The sequence below is a fragment of the Rasamsonia emersonii genome (genome assembly GCF_000968595.1).
Source record: "Rasamsonia emersonii CBS 393.64 chromosome Unknown ctg1118621760212, whole genome shotgun sequence".
In the NCBI taxonomy this organism is placed as follows: Eukaryota; Fungi; Ascomycota; class Eurotiomycetes; order Eurotiales; family Trichocomaceae; genus Rasamsonia; species Rasamsonia emersonii.
Window position 1 is genome coordinate 1 of NW_013563142.1, and position 23,850 is coordinate 23,850.

The 23,850-nt window shown below is 48.6% G+C and overlaps 8 protein-coding genes across 8 annotated transcripts; 3 read left to right on the plus strand and 5 right to left on the minus strand.

Annotated features, from left to right (window-relative positions):
- Positions 1 to 1,546: 1,546 nt before the first annotated feature.
- Positions 1,547 to 4,105, minus strand: T310_4999 (uncharacterized protein; the record flags this gene model as incomplete). The annotated part of the gene is made up of 13 exons (XM_013472120.1): positions 1,547 to 1,603; positions 1,664 to 1,861; positions 1,921 to 2,123; positions 2,187 to 2,688; positions 2,737 to 2,762; positions 2,821 to 2,915; positions 2,966 to 3,044; positions 3,097 to 3,181; positions 3,236 to 3,251; positions 3,317 to 3,389; positions 3,442 to 3,514; positions 3,613 to 3,803; positions 3,874 to 4,105. The coding sequence occupies 13 exons, from the start codon at positions 4,103 to 4,105 to the stop codon at positions 1,547 to 1,549; spliced, it is 1,830 nt and encodes a 609-aa protein (XP_013327574.1).
- Positions 4,106 to 5,035: 930 nt separating this feature from the next.
- On the minus strand, positions 5,036 to 7,431 carry T310_5000 (uncharacterized protein; the record flags this gene model as incomplete). Its single annotated transcript, XM_013472121.1, has 3 exons — positions 5,036 to 5,325; positions 5,665 to 6,862; positions 6,943 to 7,431. The coding sequence occupies 3 exons, from the start codon at positions 7,429 to 7,431 to the stop codon at positions 5,036 to 5,038; spliced, it is 1,977 nt and encodes a 658-aa protein (XP_013327575.1).
- A 2,947-nt stretch (positions 7,432 to 10,378) lies between these two features.
- T310_5001 (Urea transporter (Dur3)) lies at positions 10,379 to 12,545 on the plus strand (the record flags this gene model as incomplete). Its single annotated transcript, XM_013472122.1, has 4 exons — positions 10,379 to 10,500; positions 10,640 to 10,812; positions 10,862 to 11,453; positions 11,564 to 12,545. The coding sequence occupies 4 exons, from the start codon at positions 10,379 to 10,381 to the stop codon at positions 12,543 to 12,545; spliced, it is 1,869 nt and encodes a 622-aa protein (XP_013327576.1).
- Positions 12,546 to 12,982: 437 nt separating this feature from the next.
- Positions 12,983 to 13,969, minus strand: T310_5002 (3-hydroxyacyl-CoA dehydrogenase, NAD binding domain protein; the record flags this gene model as incomplete). Its single annotated transcript, XM_013472123.1, has 1 exon — positions 12,983 to 13,969. One exon carries the CDS (start codon positions 13,967 to 13,969, stop codon positions 12,983 to 12,985), a length of 987 nt encoding a protein of 328 aa, XP_013327577.1.
- Positions 13,970 to 15,539: 1,570 nt separating this feature from the next.
- T310_5003 (Disulfide oxidoreductase) lies at positions 15,540 to 16,796 on the plus strand (the record flags this gene model as incomplete). The annotated part of the gene is made up of 1 exon (XM_013472124.1): positions 15,540 to 16,796. One exon carries the CDS (start codon positions 15,540 to 15,542, stop codon positions 16,794 to 16,796), a length of 1,257 nt encoding a protein of 418 aa, XP_013327578.1.
- A 151-nt stretch (positions 16,797 to 16,947) lies between these two features.
- T310_5004 (Hexose transporter protein) lies at positions 16,948 to 18,980 on the minus strand (the record flags this gene model as incomplete). Its single annotated transcript, XM_013472125.1, has 9 exons — positions 16,948 to 17,100; positions 17,151 to 17,213; positions 17,286 to 17,344; positions 17,395 to 17,554; positions 17,685 to 18,001; positions 18,146 to 18,245; positions 18,280 to 18,295; positions 18,339 to 18,432; positions 18,539 to 18,980. The coding sequence occupies 9 exons, from the start codon at positions 18,978 to 18,980 to the stop codon at positions 16,948 to 16,950; spliced, it is 1,404 nt and encodes a 467-aa protein (XP_013327579.1).
- Positions 18,981 to 20,022: 1,042 nt separating this feature from the next.
- Positions 20,023 to 22,675, plus strand: T310_5005 (Glycoside hydrolase family 2 protein; the record flags this gene model as incomplete). The annotated part of the gene is made up of 4 exons (XM_013472126.1): positions 20,023 to 20,558; positions 20,612 to 20,945; positions 20,988 to 21,832; positions 22,066 to 22,675. 4 exons carry the CDS (start codon positions 20,023 to 20,025, stop codon positions 22,673 to 22,675), a joined length of 2,325 nt encoding a protein of 774 aa, XP_013327580.1.
- A 330-nt stretch (positions 22,676 to 23,005) lies between these two features.
- T310_5006 (GNAT family acetyltransferase) lies at positions 23,006 to 23,615 on the minus strand (the record flags this gene model as incomplete). Its single annotated transcript, XM_013472127.1, has 2 exons — positions 23,006 to 23,030; positions 23,107 to 23,615. 2 exons carry the CDS (start codon positions 23,613 to 23,615, stop codon positions 23,006 to 23,008), a joined length of 534 nt encoding a protein of 177 aa, XP_013327581.1.
- Between the last annotated feature and the right edge of the window lie 235 nt (positions 23,616 to 23,850).

Below are 23,850 nucleotides of genomic sequence, written 5' to 3' on the forward strand. Positions count from 1 at the left end.
GAGCTATACCGAAGTATACCACTAGTAGTAAGAAGTCTTACTGACCCCCAGAGTAAGTATCTTAGTAACGGAATAACAAGGTGAAATTGAGCGCGAGTAAGGAAAGACTAGATACATGGCTGGAATTTTCCCTCCTTTTATATCTCCTTCTGAGTGTACCATTTGTATACCTTACAGTGGTATACCATCGAGGTCCTCCAAGGCCTTTTGGTATACCTTTCTTGGTATATCTGGATGGTATACTTATACCATGTCACGTGATCTCCGATGGTATGTCTTTGTGTAGTTTCTGCCTCGCGGGGTAATTGTTTCATCCTGCATCGCTGTGTTGGACAGCGTTGTCTCCGGTTGGTTCATAACACGGTTATTTATTTCTTGACATTTCGAGATATTTTCTTTCAAGGACAGATCAACTGGGGGAATTGCTATATTCATTGCCTTCACGTTTAGGTGTGGAGGAGCGGTCAGCTGGTTACAAGTTTGGTGCCCATCTCACTTGACCCATTTGTGGCACCTTGAACGATGATAGTTGCTTAGGGATTTACACAGTTAGTCTCTGCTCGAGCTAATGGTGGCCCTGGGGATGAATCGATTCGATAGATGGTAGACCCGATGCTAGCGCAGTACATGCATTTCGAATTGGTTTGTACGGAGAAAACTAGAACAACCAAAATTCTCTCATTCATGCTAGCGATATGAAAATCACTACTCAGTAAGTCAATGCTCTAGATGACCTTCTTGTGGTCGGCTGGCCCTCAGAAAACAAAATCCCTTGCGACGATCATTTTTGACCGGGATCTGTCATCGCCCCATGGGGAAATTGTGGGGCATGCGAGGGATCATCAAGCTTTCCTGACAGGGACTTTTTCTTAAGCATTCGCTGACATGGTTGGTCCGGTACATTTTCCCGGACGGAAAATAATCGGGAATTCAGCGGAAATTTCGGCGGTCTGGCTGTTAAGAAGGAATGATTCGGGATTTGCAAACCAAGGTTGCATTCATTACAACTGCGAACAATGCAACCGTATCTTTCCCCATCACGGGGACTCAAGGGATGATTGTTTGAGACGACTGCTAGGAGGCAAGGTTGCATTGAAGAATTGCTCTCATCCAAAAGCACAATACACAGTTAAGTTCGCAGGACTAAAACTTCCTTGGTCTGATAATTGCAATTTGTCAGTAAGCTATGCAGGTTCTGCCCAATCATGGAGTACGTGCCATACATTCCTTAGGATTCGATTATCATTCGCTTGTAAATCTGCACGATGTCTGACGCATACTGCCGTGTGACACCCCCTTCTTTTTAGGTGTCGCCTTTCTCACAAATCTCACATGAGATAGCTTTCCACTGTATTCTGTAACAGCTTTGTACAGGTAGTCTTTAACAGAAACAGGCTGGATAAAGTAGTTTTTTTTTCGCTGTTTCTTGTTAGACATCTCCCCGCACCATTCGATCGCATATGTATATATACTTGAGCTCCAATATGTCGATAGATATTCTTCAGGTGGAGGAGTTCTATCGGATAATACTGCAAGAAAATGGTCTCTACGTAAGAGCCACAACTTGGAAATTATAATTGCAGAGATCTGAGCTATCCGTTACCTGTTTGTTAAAGAAATGTCAGCGTGACAGATTCTGGAGCTGGAAGGCGGGGTGCTTTACAGGAATGGGTCCGGTCCCCGAGATGACCACCGAACCAGTAGATGTATCAGTGACGTTCACTACGACAGTTCCGACAGTGAGCCCACTGACATGAAGCCCATTAAAGCCTGGGGAGAGGCTTTGTGAGCCAAGGAAAGTATTGCCAGACCAAATGCTAATGTTGTACGACTCGATACCGGGGCCAACAAGGACTGCAGCCTGCCAGATGACGGATTTAGCGACATTGAACGGACGTGAGAAGAGATAGTTTTCCTTACTGTCACAAAGTCCTGGGCAGTGTCAATTCCCGATGGATCGCCCAGAGAATCTGCCGAGCAATCAGCGGCAGCGAGCAAGGTATGATGCCAAAAGACACCCTGTGCACTCTTCCCGTTTGTCGGATACATGGTATCAGTGGTCGTGGCCCCTGATTTGTATGCCTTGATGAAGGCAGGAAGAACTTGCTGGTACGCCGTGTGGTCTAAGTCATACGTTAGTGGCAGCCACAAGCTTATACTCTTTAAACAAAACGGGATAAACGAACCGTAATTCTCGGTATACGCGGGGATGTTTGTCCCAGCGATCGGCTCGGGCCAGGAATTGCCCATGTAGTGGCTTTCTCCTGCATCATTCCAGGTCTGCAACTCCACCATGTCAGGCTGCAACTGGAGGACCTGACCGAATCGATATTCCAGATTTTCTTCTCCCCGCCGATACCAGTTGTCAGACGAATCCATATGTTTGAACTGTAGCGGGCTGACACCCATCATGAATGTCTTGTTGGCTGCACGGGCGGCGTTCAGATATGTAATATCATCGGTTGTTGGTACGATAATGTCGCCTTGGTCAGCGAAAGGCCACGAGTTCCAGTTCATTGCTCCGTTCAGGGAGGGGAATTCGTTGAAAAAGTCCGAGGTTACTGTAACATCTTGGAAGGCCGGGACAAAATACACCGGATGACCGGCGGCCTCCATGACGTCGAGGAACTCGACCTTCCACCCATCATTGACCGAGTCCTGGCCAAAAGTGAACGAGCTCGCGCCTCCCTAAACTAGTTAGATTTCTGTATAGGCCTTATATATGCATTTGCGTACATTGAACGTAGATACGAGAGGCAATCCTAAATGACTGGTCAGCATAGAGCAATTGATCAGAGGCTAGAAAGATTCGGCACGCACCGTTGTAGTAATAATATGACGAATTGGTTACGTAAGAAAGGAGGAAATCGGTAAATTGATTAGGATTGCTGAATCCAGTCATGTCGAATGAAAAGCTGGGTTGTTCAGGGAACTGTCTGCCAAAGAACGTATGAAGGAGTCTTACAATAGTTTGAAACCGTATATTGTAGCCCATTTGAACAAAGATTGCACTGTGTCGATCGCCCATGATTCGGTATCGGTGGCTAGTGTGTTTGAGCACGAGATCAAATTCCATATGTTCCCTCGTAAGCTTACCAAGGTTAAGAGCAAATGCATCGACGCCCAGCGCTTGGGCATCGCGGATGTCTTGTTCACAATGTTCATCCGTGATGGTGCCGATCTAATCCATTTTGATTAGAGCAGGCGACAATTTTCTGTATAGCTGGTACAATACCATATAATGGAAAAATCTACATCCAAAATCAGCTTCCGTATACATGACCCAGCATGGATATTCTGGATCGTTGATACTTACACTGGTCTTCCTGTCGGCCCCGATGTTTCACTCGAGGGTGGGCTGGTGGAAGTGGCGGTTGTAGATGGTGGAACTGGGTGGATTTAGTAACAATGAAAATCAAGCCACGAGAAAAGGTTTCTTACCAATCTGGCTCGAAGAAGACGAGGTCGGGACAGTAGTCGTCGAAGTCGCTGGTGAGCCGGAACCGGTTGACATCTAGAATAATGAAATTTCAAATATGAGCCTATTTTTCGGAATAAAAGGTAGTATATTATATATGTCTATATAGTTAACTTTCGTTCCACAGAACTTACCAGCCTTGCTGGTGTTGCGGACGCCGTGCTCGTTGACGCAACACAGGACCCAGCGACTTGACTATCGGCATTATAAACTCCAACGAGGTTCGTCTCGCAGCAGAAGTCGTTTCCATTTAGACCCTGCCACAGAGACCAGCTAGAGTCGGCGCAGGTTGGTGCATTTTCGACCTCACCGCGACAGTCACTGGCTATTTACATAATCAGTTTGGCGAGAGACAGATCGGAGTTATGCAAAGGGTGGTCAGTAGGGTCACTCACCTGTCAAACAGCACGCGGAGACTTGGTCTGTGGCAGCCGGATTGCAGTACAATGTAGAAGGACAACATCCACCGTTGCCGCAAGATACGGTATCAGAAGGGCAGACACTGGATTGCAGTGACCAGCCCTGGCTGATGGCACGTTTCTCAACCGTGCCCAACCGGTCACGATTGTTAACGAAGGCTGCTGATACGACAGAGGCGGCAAAAAGCTTGTAAAGGAAAGGGTTCATTTTCGATTATTTCTATCGATACAAATCTTCAGAATAGACTGGAAGTCCATCTTGATCTCTCTCACTCCGGCGTCGACCTGGGTTTTATGCATGATTTCGACCACTTATTCAACACTCGAACACAGAAGAGTCCTGCAGGCTAGTGATCTCCTCCACACGGTCATCCGGACAGGATGCATAATTGCTGCGTATCTGCCTTTGGTACACTCCCGTATGATCGGGTAGCCATAGGAAATTCAATGGACTGTAATATTTTGGGGTGGTATGGCAGAAACCTTATCCTCCATGCCCGCGTGTGCTGCAACAGTGGATTCAACGTTGAGTGGATGATCATAACGAATGGTAAATGAGCATCAACAAGTCACATGTGATTCCAGGGAATTTCTGGGGAGAGCCGTAGTCAGAGAGGCGTGGGGTAGCGGGGAACAAATTCCCAGGAGATGCCTCCTTAATTTCCATGCGGGGAAAAGATGGCACTGGTTTCTTGATGACGACAATAAACATGAGAACCACGTGTAGGGGCAAAGTGACATTCTGAAGCAGTATCTTGACTTAGGGTACATGGTCCATACAATCCTGGACGAATCAGAAATTAGTATCCTTTCCTCTCTCATTTGCACTTCAGACTACGCAACCTGCTGGAACATGTGAGACCAGACCTCTGCTGGGTAGCCAGAAAAAGTATAAATAACTTCGGAATTGACCATATGAACAAGTTCTCCCGGGAGAAATTCGAATGCGAATTTGGTGACATTCGTTAGATGATTAACGTAACATGTACTCTACACCGCATGTCGATCTACTAATTATCGAATCACGACTCCAGGCTGGGCACCCTCTCCATTTTCCCGAGTCACCCCAGCTTCGCAGCACTGTGGTCGAATGGGCTGCCGCAGTTATTCCACTGTCCTCCCACTTCGCGAGCTGCTGTCATGAGTATTGGTCGGTCGGCGAGATGGCATCGCTCGTCAGCCTATACATAACTCTGTTTCCCAAGCTGGGGGGCTGGCGAGCACGGCACGAATGCTCCAAACGTGCCCTGATTTCCTGAATCAGGCCAACGTGAGGGGAGGCCTGGCCAAGACTGTCTGAGACGTCATGTGGGGAAGCGTCCTTCTCTGCGCCAGCGGTGCTGCCGACATTATGGTTGCAATAAGAGCCCGAAGATGGTGAAAGCTGCTTCAAATTATGCTTACACGCAACACTAAACAGGTTGGAATCTATTCCCAAATTCAAGGCTGGTCTTCTGCGATATTCCAGCACATACTTGCACAGGGCGCATTACTGCATCTATTTTCTCATGGACCATTCTGACAGGACGACGTTGCACAGTCAAGAGGTAGCGTCAGATGATAAGGTATTATGGAAATGGACAAGTCTTTACAAATGGCATAGAAACATTCCTTTGCCTCTCGTTAGAGGCGCATAATACTATAATTCCGGATCAGGTGTAATAGATTAAAACTAGAAATTGCTATCTTCCTCTGAGACTAGAGGGTGGTACTCTTCTGAGCATTGAAGCCACTTTTGTGATCTCCTGTACCGTCCCCGAAACATACCAAGGAGATGTATGAAACTTGCCACAAGACAGCCTCCAACCAGGATGTATAACTCAAGACGTAAAGGTTCCTCGTCTATCCATCCCGATTTTCTCGCTGGAACGTCAGTGACACCAAGAACCTTGCCTTGCTTGTCCAAAGCCGCGACACGGAAGCGGTTGTTCCTATTGCCTTGCGGGATCGTGATCGTCGACTCAAAGCCTTCTTTTGGAATTCGGTCTGCAACTTCGTACTGTACGCCATTCAATTCCAAGCCGAGTTCTACCTCCAACTGCCATTCTGCAACCTCCGTGGCACCATTCCAGCTCACATAGATCTTGTTGCCGGCCCAACGGGCGGCCGGTCTGGTTAGAGGGTTGCCTACCCAAGGGCCTTTGTATACGCGGTAAGAAACCACGCGCTGAAATGTAAAGTACGCAGATGCGCCAAAATGGACGTCACATAGGAGAGTCCCGTTAATGTCAAACTCACTGAACGCAGCACTCGAACCCCAACCGATGAAAACATTGCCAGCGTCTTCCAGAACCTGCAAATTTCCCTGCGAGCTTGACTTTAATTCTTGCGGGTTAAAGTACTCTGTTTGAAGTGTCGCAAGTCGGGCGGGAATATCTAATTCAATGGCCATTCCACGGCTTTGTCGGGCTGGGTCGAGATGACTGTGTGCGCCGTTGTCGAGGATAGTCAACGTGTTGTTGCCGTGCCAGCGTGCATCATGCTGCCACGAGAAATTAGTAGCTGCGCCACCGGAAAGATCTGTAAATTCGTTGAGATGGCCACCCAGGGTCCATAGCAAAACACCAGTGTTGCTGTCGATGCTGCTGATCGTATGTGTGTTGCGCGCAGAGACAAGGTAGTTGCCCCATGGATCTTTGTCGACGCTATTGATGTGAAAGAAGTCAAACGCAGTCTCTTTGTTATGTCCACGACCGTCGAGTTCCAGAAATGAGCTGTTGATAGGGAAATGCTCCGAGGCGCGCCATTCGAAAATCAGCTCGCCTGTGGCGATATCGATCTCCTGGAAGACCCCGTCAAAGATCCAGCCTGACTCCGGTCCGCCTATGGACGACAGATCTGCAGGGACGGGATCATATATCGTCACGAGTGCGGTATCGTTCTCGGTAATCTTGAACTCATGTAGGTCGCCATCGAAGTCACCCACGGCGGAGACTACATAACGTTCCGTGTAGGACGAATCAAGCTAGTGACATGACTTTTAGCCATCTCTCCTCGCAAGATAACAATAATGGTTTTTTTGTAGAATTAATGTGATGATATTACCATATGCCAGGATCCCCGTCCATGACCTCCCGCTGCGTTACCGGTCCAGTATGTCAAATAATCGCGGCCTTGATACCGTTGGACGCGGAAGTCCTGAGTCACCTCATGGATCTCTTTCATCCAGACCAGATTGCCGTTGCTGTCCAAAATCATAGGGCCTGGGTGTGATATCGAGTCACCCCGCGGGGCGAGGAAGATAAATCCTGTCTCACATCGAGGATCCCACTGTAGAATATCTACAAGTGGCGACTCGTAATCGAATGACACATAGCTCTTTGTACGATAAAAGCCGTACAGGCCGAGGTCAAACCACCCTAGGTCCCAGCGGAAGCGGAGCTTCGCGATGACGAAGACGTACAGAAGAGATGATACGCCAATGGTGGAAATCACGGCAATGGAGAGCAAAATAATTCTGCGCAATGCTCTCCTTGGACGACGCAGACTCGTGTTGCGGCTACCGGCGACTGAAGCATGCCAGAGAGGGGCCATCGACACTGGTTGCGCTGAAGTCGCCAGGCTGACAGGCCTCTACCTCAGAGCTCCAGAAGAGAAACGAGCAGAGGGCATGCCTTGGTGATAAAGAGGACGTCGATCATGGTCTCTTTCCTATTTTTGTATTCCTCGGTTTAATCTTCCCGTCGCTTGCGCGTCTCTGGGGACACTGTTCCAGACATGGTAAACCTCTCAACCAAGACGGCACAAAGTTCTAGTCAGCAAAAGGGCGTGTTATAATAAGAAGCGCCAACTGCAGCTTCCTGGCATGTTCCAACGATTAAGAGAGACATTGATGATGCTGCTTGTCGAATGACACTATGCTAAGGCACATCTCTGACATTGTAACCGAGGCGTTCAAATCGCGCCTTGGCATCAAATGATATGACCTTGACTCGTCCAAGAATCATTCTGCCAGACAGCGAAACACGTGGATAGGGAGATGCTTAGCTCACAGAACAGCTAGAGCGGGTCTGATGTTGTTGCTGCCACCCTGACAGGGCAGGACAGCGCACGGGGACCGGAGCGTCGTCGTCAGCTTCAACTATATACCCCGTGGAGACACGTAGAGATTTTCGCAAATCAGAACCTGCAGAGCGGGTAGACAGCGCTTTCTCGCTCGCTTATTGGGTTCCTACCGATCGACGGAACAGAATAAAGAACGCAGTCAGTTTTTTAAACCGTCCTGCGAACAGAAGGAAAATAGCAACAACGCATTCTTTGACATGCATTGTAGGGACTGCATTGCGCATTCTAGGAGCAATTCTAATGCAATATCCAATGAGGATGTCAGGAACAAAATGCCAGATAAATCACTATGATTGAGGCGCCTGATTGGATTGTTCTTGTCCAGATAACAGCCAATCGTTGAATGCTATCGAAGATCTGTCAAACTAGCCAAACACACAGGTCACGTGAAATAAATTTGTTCACGTGACTCGCAGAATACCGCGGAAATCGGGATTACCTGGATCGCGTGTCACATGATCTCGGGGACTCCTACTTTCGGGCCCGACTTGAAGTCATGAACCCGGCCCGACTCCGGAACCGTGAATGCATACCCGTCGTGGAATCTGACACCATTTCGCAACACCGTTGCGTGAGAGGATATTCCGACTATCATGGATATTGTGGAGGCGAAAAATTATCTAGCGGGACAATTCGCTCTTATGTGGGTCTTTAGAATTCGATTTTTGACGCCCAATGCCCAATAAATAGCGACGTGCACTGTTTAAAAACATATTGCAGGGAAAGGGAAAAGAGCGAGACGTATACGATGTGCCTATACAACAAGACAGCTCGAAATATTATATCCGAGTATTTGTAAAGATATTACTGCGGGTTGGTGGTGAACCTACAGAATGTGTTCGGGAAACTCTCAGGATGATATATTCATTTCACAGATATATATTTCTGAGAAGCCGGACATAGAGTCAACAGACCGGACTCGACGAAAAATTGGTAACGGCGGTGATCGAAAAAATGCGGTTTGTCCACCTGGGTCATTCATAATTACCCATAGATAGACTTTTTATCATTATCGATACGGAGTTCATTGCAACTGGGGACAACCTATGTTCACATTCCCGGGAAGCGCAGTCGGCAAAAAGCCAATTCAAGTGTCTCGTGATTAGTGGCTTACCATTTTAGCTATTCACCAAGTTATGTTTCGTGTGATTATTGTCAGTTATCTATCGATGGGCCCGGGTCGCTCTGGGGTCCAGATTTCGGAGCATGTCCGTGTCTGAGGTATATGACCTGTTCTCCGCCACAATGCACTCCAACGTTGTGAGGATGGCGAGACCACGAATGGGGAAGTCCAAGGCGTTCGAAAACTACCCCAATTGCACCTTGTGATAGTGCTTAATAAGAATTGTTCAAATTCCCGATTTCATTGTGGGTAGGTCCTCTGCGTTGATGGAAGAAGAAAAAAAGGAATTATCACGAGAAAAAATGTGGACATGAGACTTGGGCACCGTCACTTGAGGCTTGAGACTAGGGATGGATTAGACTACTCCGTAGACAAGCCCTGATCGGCAGATTCGAGATCAGCGCCTACGGAATGATGCAATGACGCTCAGTTATGAGAAACAGGTACTAGCCAGGGGATAACCTTGTCAGTATCCCGAACGAAAATCTGCCTGATCCACCTCGTGCTAACTCTGTAAGGTTAGGGAATGCTCAAAATCAAATCTTCAAAACCCCTTCTGAGTGAAGATATGCTGATTTAGCGTCTATCTGGCGATTTACTACTCCGAATCGGGTTTTGTCTATCACAGATACGTCTGCGATCGCTGCATTTATCCATTACAGCTCCTACTGTCCTTGCCCACATCGATCGAGAATCTTACAAAAATTCCCCTCACCATCGTGGAGTTCCGTCGAACCGGATAGCCGGTAAAATATCAGCCAGTAAGAGGTATCAGAGAGCACGCGTCTAGGATGGCCGTTGACGCCAATGATGGGCGTCTCAATGAACAACGCTGTGAGAGATCAGCGTGGAGCCTTTGCAGGACCATGTCTCCAGTACCGCTGGAAATTTCACTCCCCGAGCCATCTACGCAAAGGAGCCAGGCCAGACTGATAACCATCATTACGAATTTGCCTTACAAACGATTTTATCCTGGTCTCGTCAGGGGATTTCCCATCTGAGATTCGGCGCTTAAACGGTAAAGCTGCAGGCTGAAAATATGCCGCAGCGACTTCGGAAACTGCCCTGCGATGCAGCATCCTATATGAACTGGTTCTATCCCTCTTCCCTTAGCCCGAAACGAAGACGCAGTCATTGAGACATCTTGGCTGTTTGTCTGCATTACTTCCTGCTCGGGTCAGCTTCCCGCTATTGCTCTGGACATTGATCAACTAGAGCTGGAAGGATCTCACCCTCCCTGATCCGCAATCAGTATCCATTTTAGGTCGAGTGCCTGAACGCCAATCAAGCATCATGGCAAGCCAGGTTGTCAACTTTACTGTACCCCTCGACCAGGCGTTTGGGTATGGCATAGTTGTTGGTCTCGGTTTTGCTTTCGCCTTCTTGATGATGGCTACTACTTGGGCTTTAAAACGGTAGGTCCATGTGGGAAGCAAGGCAAGAAAAAGACATACTCACTTCCGTACACTTTTTCTTGTTCCAATTGCAGCTTTTAAAAAAATTCATGTATACGCTTTTTCTCGCCGACTAGTGCTGACCTGCTGCTTCAACCAGATACCAGAATGAAATCCAGACGTCCGAAATGTTTTCAACGGCAGGACGGTCAGTCAGGTCAGGCCTGGTGGCAGCCGCTGTGGTGAGCAGTTGGACGTGGCCTGCGACCTTACTTCAATCATCGACTGTCGCTTATGAATATGGGGTTGCTGGTCCCTTCTACTACGCCGCAGGTTTGTCATCCCTGTATTAACATAAGCAGCAATTGACTCTTAAGCATAGGTGCCGGTGTCCAGATTATTCTTTTTGCAACAATTGCTATCGAGCTGAAAAGGCGCGCCCCCAATGCACACACCTTTCTTGAGGCCCTCCGCGCTCGCTATGGTCCAATTACCCATTGCGTCTTTATCGTGTTTTGTCTCATGACGAACATCCTCGTTACGGCCAATATACTTACTGGATGCTCTGCCGTTATATCTGCTCTTACTGGGATGCATACCGTGGCGGTCTGCTATTTGCTTCCCATTGGTGTCGTTCTCTACACGGTCTTTGGCGGCATCAAGGCGACTTTCGTTACAGATTATCTGCATACTATCGCTGTTGTGACCATCATCTTCATCTTCGCATTTAATCAGTATGCAGTTGGTGACAAGGGCAAACTTGGGTCTCCAGGAAAAGTCTACGATCTCTTAACTACGGCGGCGAAGGTCCATCCGATTGAGGGGAATTCTCAGGGGAGCTATCTGACGCTGAGGTCACATGAAGGAGGCATATTCTTCGTTATCAATCTTATTGGAAATTTTGGCACTGTCTTTCTGGATAACGGATACTATAATAAAGCCATCGCTGCGAGTCCCGTGCATGCCTTTCCCGGGTATGTTATAGGAGGACTTTGCTGGTTTGCAATTCCATGGCTTTGCTCTACGACCATGGGGCTTGGAGCAGTTGCGTTGCAGGGCTCTGACAAGGTGCTGAGTGCTACAGACGTTACTGCTGGCCTTGCCCTGCCATTTGCGGCTGTCGAATTGCTAGGCTACAGTGGTGCTGTGGCAACCTTGATCGTCGTCTTTATGGCCGTGACTTCAGCGTTTTCAGCGCAGCTGATTGCAGTGTCCTCTGTGTTCTTTTCGCTGCTGCCATGGCCAGCTTTGCGACTGGTCTCTACTATGCAGGTATCGGCATGGGCTACCTTTATCTACTGATGGGAGTCATCATTTCCTCTGCTGTCATTCCCGGGGCCCTGAGTCTGCTTTGGAAACAACAAAATTGGATTGCTGCTGCTGCTTCGCCTCCCCTTGGTTTGAGCGTTGCCCTCATCGCGTGGCTGGTCACCACCAAGTCCCTATATGGTGAACTTACCGTTACCAGCACCGGAGAGATCTACCCTATGCTTGCGGGTAACGTGGCAGCTTTGCTTAGTCCAGTCGTTTTCTCTGCGATTCTCACCTATGTCTTCGGCCCGCAGAACTACAATTATGAAAGCATGCGCGCCATTCGAAAAGTCGATGACTCGGATTTCGCGGACGCAGCACACGTGGATCTTGAGCTCATTCCTGGTGAGATCACTAGCCCTTCGTCAGAAGATATGACCGCGGAAGAAGAGCGGAAACTCGCAAGAGCCGCGATATATGCCCGTTTATTAACGGTCTTCCTGGCATTCGCATACCTGATCGTCTGGCCGATGCCGATGTATGGCACCGGCTATGTTTTCAGCAAGCGATTCTTCACGGGATGGGTGGTTGTGGGTATTATCTGGCTCTTCATCACCTCTTTTGGTGTGATCATTTACCCGCTTTACGAGGGTCGTGACTCTATCGCGCATGTAGTCCGGCAAATGTTCCTCGACATTACTGGCAGGAGGAAGCCTGGAAAGGCTGTCTTCTATAACCATGGGACGGATGTCCACGATCAGAGCTCTTCAACCGGGGCGGCAACGCCCACAGAGAAGTTTGGAGAGAAAAGCTAGAGCTCATCAGCAAACGCGCATGACAATTGTGTCTAATTCCGCAGATCAGAAGGATGAAGAGCGGGTGTCACTTACAATTAGTGTGGCTAGTCTAGACGAAGTTTCAGTTAGAGGCGATAGAATTGTCCTGTATAGACTTGCGCGAACAGTAACGTACACCGATATTAGACAAAGTCGATGTTTTTGACTGAAACTCTCCCCAACAACCACGTGTAGGCCATCATGCAAGTAGATGGAAATAGCTTCGTCTTTTTTTCTGGGCTACTCTGGCCTTCCCTCACATTTAGAGATTTGTATGTATCTGGCTGACAGTTAAAAGAAAGATCTAGTAATACCAGTCGCATTTTGAGTATTCCAAAGCCGAAAAAAAAACAAGAGATAGCATGTCAATCCGCTTTTGAAACACGGAAGCACAATTTGAGCATTTTCTCGCTGCCTTACATCACATACAGCAATGCTAATCCCGTGAAGCAACAGGTCTTGTCCTCGTAAATCTTTTGCTTTTCTCCGCCATCAAAGCTACAACGCCAAATAGATCCACCAAGGTCCGAAACATAGATATGCTTCGCCATGGGATCCACCTTGACGCCAATCGCTTCGTCGAAATTTTGTGCGATGATCTTGTGTTTTATGGGACCAGGTTTCAGAAGAGTAGCATTGCCAGAGGCATCCAAATCGACCTTATTTAAGGTATTACCGAATGGAAACTCGCCTCTATCGGTCCAGAAAAGGATTCCACTGTCTTCATCGATTTCCAGGTGAACAGGTTCGGGAAGATTGTCGAGGAGGCATTGAATATCGGCTCTATTTCCGACATCGCCTGGAGGAGTCATGATCTTTGCGCTGAATATACGACCTCTTCCCCCTTTTGATGGTCCTTTTTGAGTCCAGTAGAATCTGCCATGCTGCTGAGACACGGCAACTCCGACGCACCATTTGGTTTGGTCATCTTTCTCGATGTGCCAATCACCGGCTTTCACAAGTACTGTAAGGTTGCTCCCGTCAAGGTCGCATCTGAAGATGCGCAACCCTTCTCGATCCGCAATATAGATTTTATTTGCCAGCTGATCAATCACCAGCTGCTTCGGAGTGTGTACGCTTCCTACGGGAAGTATCGTTCTCAAGTCTCTGCCATCGGTGTCGCAGGACATAACGCTTCCATCGTTACGATTCGGGAAACCCATGTTTGTCCAGTAGATTCGACCGTTGGCCTTGCAGTAATCAATGCCGTCGACACCAATCAGGCCTGCCTTTTCGACAATTGGCTGAACAGACATGCGATCCTGATCAAGCTGGAGGATTCGACCAGCGGAAAAAATGTCTTGAGTGATGTTCTCTGGTAATGGCTGCGAGAGGCCATTGTCAAGAGCGAGAATATTGGGTTTGGTAGATGATGGCTGCGATGCCACAAAGCTCCTGGCCATATCCTGCAGAATAAAGGCTAAATGTTTTCTGACTTTTCCGTATTTGATGAGAATAAGCGTAATCCCTATAGAAACGTTGACGACTATCTTTCATTTTGTGAAGTCTTCAAGAGTGTTTATCCGGCAAGTCCGAAGCATATCTAAACTCTGATGTCATTCTGTTTTCCACCGTACGGAAGAGAAATATTATCTCAGAGCATCTTCCGACGTAGAAGACAACTATGAATATTAGCCTGATCGCTCATAAAATTTTATTAGTTGTAAGTCGCACAAATGAGATTGTCTATTGTAGCATGCTTACAGCCAGCGAGATATATATAGCTGGTGCACGTGGCTATTGTAACATCATAGCAAGGTCCCAGAACTGACACGAAGAAGAAACCTTAATGTCGACCTGGACATGAGCATATAGACAGAGCTACAGGTACGGAGACATGCCACACTTAATAAGAAAACTGAAGATCATGTTCCGGAATCTCATCTTCTCAAATTATTCACAAAGGCAGGGATACTTCAAATTCGTAACCCATCAATTTAGTCCGTCCGCAATTCTGGAATTCGATTATTTTTAAGACGGGTATATCTGTGCATGATTTGTAGTAATAAAAATCGAGTAGAAATCGTATTTCTATTAAATTGACATGTCAAAGAAAATTTGTCTTCACATTCCATCCTGCTACATGCCACGTTCCACGCCTGGGCCTTGCTACTTCTACCTGATTTTGTGACTGACTTGCTGAACAAACAAAGATATTTCGCCCATAGATTTGAGAAAAATCAAATACGCTTTGACCCGCGGAGATGCGCGCTCCAACAGTCCGAGATAACGCCGACAGGGGAAGTAACCCTGTATTCGATCCCCAAGGGAATTGTGCACATCTTACGTATTTGACCATGCTACATCCGCAAATACAATTAGTTTTGGTTACATGAATCCACTCAGCAGACAGATGCGGAGTACTCTAGGAAGGCCCGGAAGTTACAGAGTAGTAGTATTCTCCGTTTACGTCGTCCTTAACCAGTGGTGACTAACGACCAGCAGAAAGTAGTAGGATGTGCTGGAGATATCGGAAAATTAGCAAAAACTCTACCATCTTAAGTAATCTAAATGATTTCTCGACTCTCGAATTTTTCAACGTCCGTTCGTGTCTGTATAGTTGTACCGTATACATTTGCTCAGATGTAGACGCCGCTACATATAAGCTGCGAACTTCAAAAATCCGCGACCAATGATGCGATTTACAATTTCTGAAAAAACAATATTAAACATGATAAATAGGAAACGAAGTGCTGTCATGGCTGCGGGAAAAAGGTCTGATAGGATGCCGGATGCGGCAAAGATGCGGAGTCGTGACATCAACACCAATCCGCTGTCAATTATCCAACTCGGACCACTCATTATATATGAAAATGCGATACCCTTGGTCAAGATGAGGCGTTGCTCGTGTTTCCCCGAACTGCTAATATATCGGTCGCCCAGAGCTGAAATTTTATAAAGTCAGACAACTTCAGCGTTGAACTCTGGGCTGGCCGCCTTTTCAACTCTTGGCCTTAGTTATCCCTAATCGACATGGCGTCAAACGAGAAAGAGAAGGTGGTCATCGTGGGTAGTGGCTGGGCAGGCTACACTCTGGCCTACGGCCTCGACCACAGGAAGTACGACATGACGGTCATTTCCCCGGAGAATTCCTTCGCTGTCACTCCTTTGCTTGCCAGCGCAGCCTGTGGACTGTTTGATTGTCGTCTGGCCCATGAGCCAATTCGACGCAAGGACCTCCACGCCAAATATATGAAGGCCTACGTGACCGACATCGATTTCAAAAACCAGATCGTGTTCTGTCGACCGGCATTCGAACAGCTGAAAAATGAGCGACTAGAAGTCCCTTACGACAAAGTCATCATCGCTCCAGGTTGCACTACCAATACTTTTGGCGTACCTGGCGTGGAGAAACACGCTATATTCGTGAAGAACGTGGCCGATGCCAACATTGTCCGCAGTCGGCTCAACGATAACCTGGAGATGGCCTCGCTTCCTTGCACTCCGGAGGCAAAACAGAGGCAGTTGTTGCACGTTGTCATTGTCGGTGGCGGTCCCACCGGTATCGAGATGGCGGCCGAATTGACAGACCTCTTTGACGGGGATCTGGGGGCGCTTTACCCAGACCTAAAGGGCAAAACCTCAGTGGCTGTCCATGATGTCGCGCCTCAGATCTTGTCTCCTTTTGACCGCAGGCTTCAGGAATATGCCACCCAGACGCTGCGCAGCCACAAGGTCGAGATCAAGGTCAATTCGCACATTACAAATGTGACGGCCGACACTATCGAGACAAGGGAGGACGGCGTGATCGGATACGGCATTCTCATCTGGGCCACCGGAAACAAGGCCAGACCGCTGGTCGAAGATCTGAAGACGTTGAAGTCTGATCACGGTCTGAAGCGAATTCTCACAAACGACAATCTCCAAGTTCTGGCCCCGGACGGCACCGTGATCCCCAATGCGTATGCCTTGGGCGATGCTGCCGATATCGAGGGGGGCAGCCTGCCGACCACCGCTGAAGTGGCCGTCCAAAAGGCGGATTATCTGGTGAAACATCTGAATTCAGGGACCTTTACGAGGCCGTTTAAGTACCAGCAAAGGGCACTGGTGACCTACACAGGCCGCAGGGACGGCGTCATAGGAGGGAAGCACGACTACACGGGCTATGGTGCTTGGCTGAGCTGGAGGTCTGGAAACTTCTTCTGGACTCGCTCGTGGCGTCGTAGGATCCTGATGTGCTTTGCATGGCTCATGGACTGGATCGACGGTCGTGAGATTATTCGCAACTGAAGACATGTAACTAGAACCTGGCTCTGGATATATGGTTTTTCTTCGGAACTTGGTCAGGCTGGGAAAGAGAAAATGTGACTGGTTTGTAATATAACATGGACCTAGCACGGTCTATAGGCTAATATCAGACAAATTGCCTTTTCGCTGTTCCTTAGGCAGTCTCAAGATGTTCGGTATCGCCTCGGAGCTCTTCCTTTGCTCTCATTTGATCTAGAACGGCGGCCGCTGTACTGGTCGACGCCCCTCCACCAATCTTTGCTTCTTCACCATCAAAGTACTTGGCGATTTCTTCAAGAGGAGTATTCTGCGTAGAGTCAATAGCATGTTATATTGCGTATAACTCTACCAACTTACCTTTGTCTCAACCCACAGAAAATATACGACGACGAATATCACTGTCAGAAAGACATCGTAGAACTGTCAAGCGTCATTGATTAGATTTCTCATATCCACCATGTCCGGAGATCGTGTGTTAATAAGGACACTTACAATGTAAAACTTCCATCCGGCATTTTCAACGCCAACAGGATTGATGTATTGATTCAAAACTAGGATTCTCATATTAGACATGTATTTGGAAGGGCGATCACAAACTTACGTGAGCTGCTGACTCCGAAGAAGGTCACACTGAGACCCTTGGCTCGGATCTCGTACGGTAGAATCTCGATCGGATAAGCAATGACAAGCCCTTGCCTGGGAGGAGTGTCAGAACCGCATGTCAGTGTGTTCCATAGGCTCCTACCATCCGCAATTAAACGCTGTATAAAAGAGGAATATCATCACGATGACGCCCTTTGCATCTCCAGCGTTCCCAGTAATGTTGTATCTCGCCGAGAGGGCAGTCCAGATGGCGAAGAAAACAATCATCGATCCGGTGCTGCCAAGGACCATGGGCCGACGGCCGAAACGATCAATGTTGAAAGAAGCCCACATGGCGACGATAAAGTTCCAGATCTGCAAGCCGCCATTCAGTCCGGCCTGTTCCGAACTGGATGTAATGCCAATTGTTTCGAGGACAGGAACCAAATAGTAGGACACGAGTCCGTTGCCGCACCACTGTGAGAAAAATCCCTGCAGGTAACAGATCAATGTCCGCTTGCGGTTTCCCGGAGTGGAAATGAGGTCCATCCAGCTGATACGGCTGGCGAATTCCTTCTCCAGAGCGAGCGTCTCTTTGATCTCGACAAAACTTGCTTGCACGTAATCTGTCATTTCACCATTTCCGTGGTATTTCTTTAGGATAGAGAGCGCCTCTTCATGTCGATCGTTTGCAATCAGGAATCGTGGTGACTGGAAATTATCCTCAGGGTATGTTCTTAATATCTAGCTTGTAAATGTCAGCGGCTCACCTCTGGAAGAAGCCATATGAGAGCAATTTGTATAACCGCTGGGAAGGCTTGCAGCAGCGAAGGGATGCGCCAGGCCCAGTCGCTGTTTATGTTGATGGTCCTGGAAAAGAAAACGATAAGCCTCAGGATCTTACACTGGTTTGCTGCAACCTACCCAAATGTCACCCATGCCGCAACAATGGAGCCAAAGTACCAGGTCGAGTTATAGATGGCCGTCAATCTCGCTCGATGCTGAGTGTGTGCAAGCTCTGTTACCATCAGTGGTGCGCTTCCATGATCGATCATGACTGTGATAATGTGAGTTTCTCTGTTTCGCGAAGCGGTCGAATGGATTCATGCATACCACCAAATCCGATGATAAACCGAGCTCCGACGAACATGCCAACTACACACCAGTTTGATCAGCATACTGCCTGCGTATCGCAGCTGTGAGTAGCTTACAATTGATACTTGCTGACTGGATCGCAACACCTATGATGGCGATGATGCTCCCGATAACAACGCCCGAGCGCCGGCCAAGTTTGTCCGCAATCGTCGCAGGAAAGGGAAAAGGTATAACGGCAATAAGCTGACCCAGTGCAAACGACAGATTGTAGAAAGCGAGAAGAGAACCTCGAGGATGGCCAAAGTAGTTTTGCCATTGTTCGCTGGTCTGCAGTGCGTTCATCATGGAACCATCGTACCCATTCACCATGGACGTGATCAACGGGATGACGAGCAGAGCATACAAAGTACGAAGGCCGGGCTCGCGCCACCACGTCACCTTGGGAAACGTCTGGTTTCCCAGGGTGAACGTGCCTTTGGATTCCGAGGGAGCAGCGAGCTTGCCCACCATGGCTGTAGGCACCCGAACAATGAATGCAGAAGGTACAGGACTTTGTACGTCCAATTGAGGTCCAGTACACAGGACTTGACAAGTACTCGAGCAGCAGAGGCATCCGCCATCCTACATGTAGCTCTTATAAAGCAACCCCTTCTCCCTGAACGCGGGGTAAGCTTCCCCTGCCTCATTATCCTTGATTCGGACTGGGTTCATGGCCAAGACAGTAACTCGGATTGGCTCCATAAGCTGATATTTACCGTAATACGGAAGGATACCGATGATGCGGACGAAGAGGTCCACTCGGCCGGGAGAAAGGTTGGATAGCAACTTCAGTAAACGAGTGGCTATCCACAAGAAAGGAGCGCTCCATCATAGGAACGTTCTCGAATGCACCTGACTGACTGTAGGATGGTATGAGAGTCATGAACCAGACCAGAGCCTCGTGATTGACCAGAAAAGTATTTTGCCGCGGAGAACATTGCCTAGTTTGCGACATATAAGGAAAGAATATGGCATCGACTGCCATATTTGGTCATAGGAATCCGAGGATCAGCGGAGCATTGATGCTACACGGAAATCCTTCAGCTGCCAAGTAATAGTTCCAGAGGGATGGGCCATTCAAATTCTACCAATCATATGCCAAATCGTTCTGGAATTGACACTAAAACCCCGGATTTCATGGTTGTCCCCGCACTCTCGCTCAGTCTCGGATGTTCTTCCGGTCTAGTCTCGTTGGTCCTTACATGGGCTGGGCTCCGGCGGGTTTCTCGGAGTGCGGCCCAACATCAAATTGTACGTCTGTACATGCCTTTTTTTGTCGAACTAGATCAGATTGATATCTTTGCATGAGAGAAATTAGCTGATTGAATGACGTGGTCGCTATTGTGCTGTGTATGCATGTTCTGCGGGCGTGGATCCTTTTGGACCGCGATAGAAAACTAGAAGATCCAGGATATGTTATATATATCTCCAGAATTTATTTTTCGTTCACTAAGTAAAAACACGTACCAAAAACTTCTAGATAAGGAGATATCATATTTCGCTCGCGACCACCATGTCCTCGTTCCCATATCTTCGAACCGAAATCGACACCGGCTGGACGTTCAAACAAGCCGATGCGTCTGATCAAGAGTTCCTACCTGTTGCCCAGTTTCCCACCACGATCCATCTCGACCTTCTCCATCACAAGCGCATCCCAAAACCAACCCAGGATCGAAACTCGGACAAGGTGCAGTGGATCGGTGAAAAGAAATGGCTGTACAAAACCAGCTTCTACACGCCGAAACCGCTCACGCAAGAGGGCGGTATTGTCAGCCATGTTCTTGTCTTCGATGGCCTCGATACCTATGCCACTGTAACCCTCAACGGGCACAAGATCCTGGACGCCGCCAATATGTTTCTACAGTATCGTGTGGACGTCACGGACAAGCTCCGCGAAGATGGCCCCAACGAGCTCACGATCCTTTTTGATTCAGCATTTCTGGTGGGCAAGCGGCTGGAGAAGGAACAGGGGTACAAGAATCTGTTTTGGAACGGTGATTCCTGCCGCATGAACGTCCGAAAAATCGCGTGTCATTTTGGCTGGGATTGGTGAGTTGGCGTTCCATCTGTCTTCTCACAGCATCCTAATGATATCGATGTAGGGGACCAACACTGTTGACCTGCGGGCCATGGCGACCCATCTACCTCGAAAGCTTTACTGCACGTATAACGGACTTGAGCGTCGATATTGCTGTCAATGACGGGTTGGATGCGGCGGAAGTAAATGTCGCTGTGGAATTGGAGGGGAAAGCTTCCAAAGACGCTGCCGTAGAAGTCGCAATAGCTGACCCCGAGGGCAAACTTGTATCCCAGGCCGTCGTCCAAGGCTCTGGGAGTTGCAGCTTCACCATCAAAGACCCGCAACTATGGTATCCTATCGGCTACGGGAAGCAGCCATTATACTCTGTCTCGGCAGCGATCAGTGGTGGACACAAGGTAACACGTCGTGTGGGATTGCGACTGCTGGAACTTGTCCAGAAACCAATCACGGAAAAGCCCGGGAAGACGTTCTTCTTCCAGATAAACAAGATACCCATCTACTGTCGCGGTTCCAACTGGATACCAGGGGATACCTTTGTTCCCCGATTGACGCCAGCGCGATATCGACAGTGGATAGAGCTTGCTGCCAGCGGAAATCAGAACATGATCCGTGTATGGGGCGGGGGCCTGTACGAGGACGACGCGTTCTATGATATCTGCGACGAGAAGGGTATCCTCGTCTGGCAAGACTTCATGCTGGGCTGCGGTGTGTATCCCGTCAACGACTTCATGCTTTCCACCATCCGGGCTGAAGCTGAATATAACATTCGGCGAATGCGTCATCACCCATGCATCGTGCTGTGGTGCGGGAATAACGAAGACCACATGTTTGCTGAGCTGCATCACTTGGAGTACGATATCAACGACAAGAATCCAGAGAACTGGCTCAAGACAAACTGGGCAGCCCGCTACTACTATGACAAGATGCTACCCGACATCTGCGCAGAGCTGGTGCCGCGAGTTCCATACCACAACAGCAGTCCGTACGGAGGGTCATACAGCAACGATCCCACCGAGGGCGATATTCATTCCTGGCGGGTGTGGATGGCCGATCAGCCACGGTATCCGTACCAGGACTACGAGAAGCTGACGGGGCGCTTTGTGAGCGAGTTTGGAATGAAGTCGTATCCTGCGGTGCGTTCGATCAAGCAACTCATTACGGACCCAAAGGAACGGCATCCTCAGTCACGTACCTTCGACCTGTGGCACTTCGCGCCGGAGGATCAACGAACGATTGCGATGTACCTTATTGACAATCAGCGTCATGGGTACTCGCTCGAGGAGTATGTGTACGCACCCAGCTGAACCAAGCTGAGGCAATGGACTATGCCCTGCGGGCATTTCGGCGTCTCTGGCGAGGGCCAGGCGCCGAAGAATGCGCAGGAAGCCTGATCTGGCAGCTGAATGACTGCTTCCCGGCGGTGAGCTGGTCTCTGGCGGATTCATTTCTGCGTCCAAAACTGGTCTATTATGTAGCCAAGCGGGACTTCGCTCCGGTGATAGTTGGGGCATCTAGGACTGTTGTGGAGCATCCAGAGAATGAATTCACCAAGGTTTTCATCCGCCGGACTACATACGCAGATATCTGGGCATCCAACGTCACTACTGAGCCTGTAAATGTGGAACTCACGGTGTCGTTCTTCTCCGTTATTGACGGCACGAAGCTGTCCACTGTCGTCGAGGACATTCATCTTCCTGCAAACCGCTCAATCGAGCTTAAGCGCATTCAGTTCTCCGACGATTGGGGCGTTCCGCCAGAGAGTGTCGTCGTCTTCACGAAACTGACGAAGAATAATGAGATTGTTGCCCGGTACGTCGAGTGGCCACAGCCGCTGCGGCATTTGGATCTGTCAGTGGCAAAAGTCCATTTGCGGAAACAGGATACAACCGCAGACAATAAGTTGGCGATTTTCGTGACCGTCGAAGGAGGCGTTGCCAAAGGCGTTGAGCTCCGAATCGACACAGAGGATCCAGCCCTGGCGGACGCGTGTCAGTTTAGTGACAACTGCCTGGATCTCGTTCCTGGAGAGGGGCAATGCGTTTTCGTCACGACGAAGAGCGACAGCGGTCATTCCGTTGACTCGATTAAGATCGTTGAACAGCATTACGGGGGCAGTAACGCGTAAGGAGGCAAATGTAAATGGAGAGAACGAGAAAGATCAATTGTTCAGCTGATGCATTGTGTGTTCGAAGACTGCGGGCGCTGCGGCCACTGTAAGGACTAGCTGTCTTCACCCAAGCCTCATCAAGTTGCACAGGAATCAGCCAAAAAGTTGAAGCTCAGTAAGCGGAGATGAAGGGAGTAGAAATAAATTCTCCTAAAATAAAAAAATTTTACTCGATAAAATTGGCGTTCCAATTCAGCTCCCGCAGAAATATATTTAATTTCGCTGGGATCCCTCATACTCCATATTCAGAGAATAAATAATTTGAGATATTAGTCGAACAACAGTCAGTTAGTTGGATATCTCTAACCAAATTCTACATATTCATTCGTCACAGCATGTAGATCTGTCCACTCACAATCGCTATCTACAGACGTTTCCACATAACACACCGTCTCGTGATATCATGTCCCTTCTCCCTCTCGTCTTCAAGCTCCTTGACATGCTGCACACCAGCTGCTGCCGGTTCGACTTCAACAAATCCCAGTTTGGCATAGAACTTGCCATTCCATTCGATGTCTCGATACGTCGTCAGCGAAAGATGCGAAAAACCCTCCTGTCGCGCCTGCCGCTCCATCTCAGCGATTAGCTTCGTTGCTATGCCCTTTCGCTGCCATTCCCGGTGTACAGAGAGTTCTGCAATGTAAAACAGCCCGTCCTTTGGTTCTGCGGCGGAAAAGGCCACAGGGACGTCTGACGTGACTGCGACCCAGACGCGATTTCTGGAGATCATCCTGTGGAGCAATGACGGTTCCATCGGCGGCATATCGGCGATCCAGCCGAGGTTCACGGTCCGGAAGAGTGCGGCAGCAGAGGTCTCGACGGCCGCGAGGAAAGGCACGTCTTCAGGACGTGCATGCCTGATAGAGATCTGATCATCATTGGATGGATTCGTGGCCATTGAGGGCTATCACATCAAGATATATTTTGCTTTCTTGTCCTTCAAAAAACCATCCAACTTCCTACGAATAGATATGTTGGCGAAGGTGGGGCAAATGTCTATTCCCTTGGTCAACGTCTGACTAAATTGTGGCGAGCCAATGCGGTTTGCAGAAACGCCTGACATAGTGATAAGATTCGATCTCTAGAGATGAACTTGCCCTAGTTACGATGACCATGAAGCCCATGATGATGCA